Source organism: Oryzias melastigma, linkage group LG7 (assembly GCF_002922805.2).
Source record: "Oryzias melastigma strain HK-1 linkage group LG7, ASM292280v2, whole genome shotgun sequence".
NCBI classification, from domain to species: Eukaryota; Metazoa; Chordata; class Actinopteri; order Beloniformes; family Adrianichthyidae; genus Oryzias; species Oryzias melastigma.
Genome location: NC_050518.1, coordinates 30,848,606 through 30,852,717, shown reverse-complemented (window position 1 = coordinate 30,852,717; position 4,112 = coordinate 30,848,606). Strand labels below are relative to the sequence as shown.

The 4,112-nt window shown below is 40.7% G+C and overlaps 1 protein-coding gene across 4 annotated transcripts in view; it reads right to left on the bottom strand.

Moving 5' to 3' along the window:
* Positions 1–393: 393 nt before the first annotated feature.
* LOC112151556 (pleckstrin homology domain-containing family N member 1) overlaps positions 394–4,112 on the bottom strand; it is a 9,780-nt gene continuing 6,061 nt past the window's right edge. For 3 of the 4 annotated variants that reach the window (XM_036212980.1, XM_024280551.2, XM_024280541.2), the window contains one exon: positions 394–1,167. In XM_036212980.1, the coding sequence (XP_036068873.1) occupies positions 1,030–1,167 (138 nt within the window). In that variant the 3' untranslated portion in view covers positions 394–1,029. The remainder of the gene's footprint in view (positions 1,168–4,112) is intronic. The other variant, XM_024280557.2, reaches the window with a different exon arrangement.

The window sequence follows — 4,112 nt, the reverse complement described above, 5'->3', positions numbered from 1 at the left end:
ACGACCAACACACACAGAACGAACCCCTCCCTTAAACAGCCTGCAATGTTTTGTTATGTTTTCAATCTATTTTAGTTCAGACTGAAGTTAAACCTTTAACTGAGTCACAGAGACTCTTCATTTCCACTCATACAGTTTCCTAAAACCCCCCCACCCCACTGAAAATACAAACCAGTTTGCTTAAAATAGTCCCCAACTGATGCACTGTCCTTTTATTTATCTAACCTCTTTAATACATAAAACAAACTTTTTTAGAAACAAGCTCAGACTTTTGATGGTCTTTGTCTTTTTAATTTAAGTTTTTTGTTTCTAGAATGTGGAGGTTCATAAACCAAAGGAAGCTTTGTGAGGAAGACTCCACTGCAGCTCATGTTAGAACCGTTTTCACTCCGATTTCAACAGACAGAATCCCCACCATCACCGAGGTCAAACTCAGTGTAACTGAGGACTGTTCATGAATCCCTCCTCATCATATCCAGATCTTTATTTATGCTACTCACACTCTGATGCTCATGGATTTGATCCTACAAGAAGAGATCCGGGTTCATTTACTCTAGGACAGCATTTCTATTGTACAATCAGATTAAACATAACAGTAAAAGGAAATGCTGCTGGAAGTTTCCTGCGTTCTGCTGCCAACGTTTAACTGCTGAAATAAACAGAATCCTGCTTTTCTCTGAGTGGAAAAAGACGTGTTTATTTATGTATTCTTTTATTGAAAAGCAGCAACATACAGCTCTCTGGGATTAAAATATCTGGGTAATCTGGAGTGGTTCGTCTGATCTGTCCATCATCCATCAGAGATTATAATCTCTGGATAATCTGGGTAGGTTCATCTGATCTGTCCATCATCCATCAGAGATTATAATCTGAGGTAGTTCAGATGATCTGTCCATCACACATCAGAGATTATAATCTCTGGATAATCTGGGTAGGTTCGTCCGATCTGTCCATCATCCATCAGATTATAATCTCTGGATAATCTGATTTGGTTCAGATGATCTGTCTATCACACATCAGATTACAGTCTCAGGGTAATCTGGGGTGGTTCCGCTGCACGGTCAGCTGCACCCGTTGATGGGCCGGGGAATCCTTCCGATGCCCCTCCAGCTTCGGAACAATCAGAGACGGGTTGAGATTCAGAGTAAGGTGGCCGCTCCTGTCTAGCTGCGGATAAAAGACAAAACAGGATTTCTGTAGAGATGACTCGGTTCAGGTTCAAATCCGAGTCCACACTAGGACAGCACGGAGCTGGAATGAAAGAAGCTGTAGGATAGGGTTCCATCATGGAGAGGGAGTCACTTTAGAAATGACTTTAGAAATGACTTGGACTTCAACGGTAGTATCTCGTGACTTGGACTTTAGCTCACTGACTCAGAAAGACTTGGTCTTTCTCCCAATTCTAAAGCTGAACTGTATGTGGATGCTGCAGTCTCTGTCTCTGGCCATGTATGAATTTCTTCGTTATTCACCACTTAGTGCGCTCAGTGGGGGACTTAGCAGTTTGGGGGCCCAGGCATTAAATAAAATGGGTCCCAGTTCAGTGGTTGTCTTAATCTTTTTTTTTATCCTTATCCAGGTTTAAAGATCAAATCATTTCTTCACTCATCCACTCGTAGACAGAATCGATGTCAAGAATCCAAATGTTTTGATATGCACTTGAAAAACTGCCGTGTGAAACTGAACAGGAAATACGCAAAATACAATTTTGAAGATTGAAATGACATAACTTGGAACAAAAGTTGCATTTATGGAACAGGTAAGTGCACACATTTATTTTATTAGTAGTAGTAATCTGGGAAAATGGAATTCTCTGCTGGCTAACTAGCTAATATACCATTGATGGTATTCCATTGATGCAGAGGGACGGGGGAGGACAAAACACTTTTACACGATCAGTCTTGTGCCATTTGGAGTGTTTTTTTTAATGACAGAGTTAAATAATAATGAGCGCAAAATTTATTTTAGACACTTTTATTAAGTGTTCATCTCAGGGCCCCAAAGTGTTTGGGGCTTCAAGCAATTGCCTACCTTTGTCCAGAGGTCAGCAACCTTTAACAGTAAGAGAGCGTCTTGGGCTCGTTTTCTACTGATCAAAACCTAGAAGGAGCCGTATAGTCTTTTATTGTTATTTGTTTAGTTTGTACAGTTAACACAATATACCATATAAACCGACAACCAATAAAAAAAAGAATAGGCAGAAGCTCATGAAGCTTATTCAATGGCTTTCCTTGAAACACTGTTCATGCTGATCAGCATGACAAAGAAATAGATACAATAAAAAAAAGAATTTCAAACAGATACAAGTAAATCAAGCTTTTTTAAACTGTTTTAAAAAAAGCATATAATTTTAATTCATCCCTCAATTCATTTTTGGCACGAACGACAGCAAAAATATAAAAAGAAACTAACATCTCTCAAAATCGGATTTCTTCCTTATTTTTTTATTTACATTTGACAGAAGCTCAATTAACTTATTTTCAAAATAAAAGCTGCTCTGTGCCAAACAGGATCATCTCAGTGCAGCTCTGGACAGCTAGTAACTAATGTTGTTCAGCATAAGATAATATGAGCTTTTAAAACATAAAGATCAAACTTTTTACCAGTTTTGCTTCATATAAATCTGTTCATTCTGGAGGTAGAGTTGATCAAACAAGACGTCTTCAGGTCAACAGGATGTAAAAACCTGCATAGTTTATCATCTATGTGAACCTCAGACATCAGTTTATATATTTAACTAAGTAGTGGTAGTGCTGTCCGAATCTACAGCCTGATCCGAATACTCCCCTTCTCCCTCCCCCTTAGCCCTCCCCCTTGATTTGGAGAGGCAGTTGAAGTCAAAGTCGTGTCCGGATTATTATTTTTTACGCTACACACTCCAACAGAGGGTCCAAAGTCTGCTATCGCAAGAGTAAACCATGTCGCACTAAGAAGCTCTTTTCTTCATGTTGGTGCGCTCTGAACCACAGAAGTTTACATTTAAATGTAAGTCATGATTTTATGTTGTAGCGTGATGTTTTAAAGTTATAAAACCGCTGTTGTTACGTATATTCAAGCGCTGGAAGCTCCACGGTAACGCTAGTGGACCGGCGATTATTGATTACATCATCGAACGAAAGTCACGTCTGAAGTATGAGACACTATTTTTTCATCACCCTCCGTTTGGAGCGAGCACGGAGGGATAAACGAAGGGGGAGGGCTAAGGGGGAGGGAGAAGGGGAGAATTCGGATCGGGCTCTAAGTCTTAATAACCAGTGTACGTCGATGCTCACTACATTGGCAAATAAAAACCACAATGATTTCTGTTTGAACAATTTTTGGCGGAAAAATTTGTTTTTTAACAAACTATCCATATATTCATCATCAGAACACAGTGGACTATAAATACACGTTGTGAAATCGGTGACTTCTTTTATTATTTAAAGAAAGTAGAGAGCGTGGTGCCTGGATTGCTTTAAAATCCAGGACACTAGATAGATTTTTTTAGCATCTGAATTCGGATATCTGCGCATGCGTGCCGTGCGTGCATCTTTGGCCCAACATCCAATCAAATTAGGTCCCACAATCCAACCAATACAACTGTAATGGGCGGGCCAGAAGATCTGTTAATCAGACTTAGCACCAGTTCCTGATCGACGGGGTTTTGCTCCGGTATGAAGAACATGCGGCAAAGAGGATAAAGGACAAAAACTCAACAACAACTGACTTCATCTCTCTGCAAGTTCCATAAAGACGGTAGATTCTGAATGAAAGATGACAATAGTTAAGGGTTAACCCAGCGGTCTGCAGCCTGAGCCTCCAGGCTCTGGAGACATGTGCGGACACTCTTTTAGCATTAAAGGTTGCAGACACCTGGAGTTCAATAACCCAGTCAGTAAACTCTCTGGAAATGTTACGTTGTGTGGGTGAGCAGAAAGCAAACAGCTCATGGTAATCAGATTAGCCTCTGGTGATTTTTACATTTCCAACACCTTACCGGCTGCAGGTAATACCTGCAGCCGGTAAGGTCTGGGTCTCATACTGTTAGTGGCGATGACAGCGGGACAGAGACACGGGAAACAGCCAGGACAGCAGGCCAGCTGGACTGGAGGCTTCCTGGAGCTCAGCTGTAG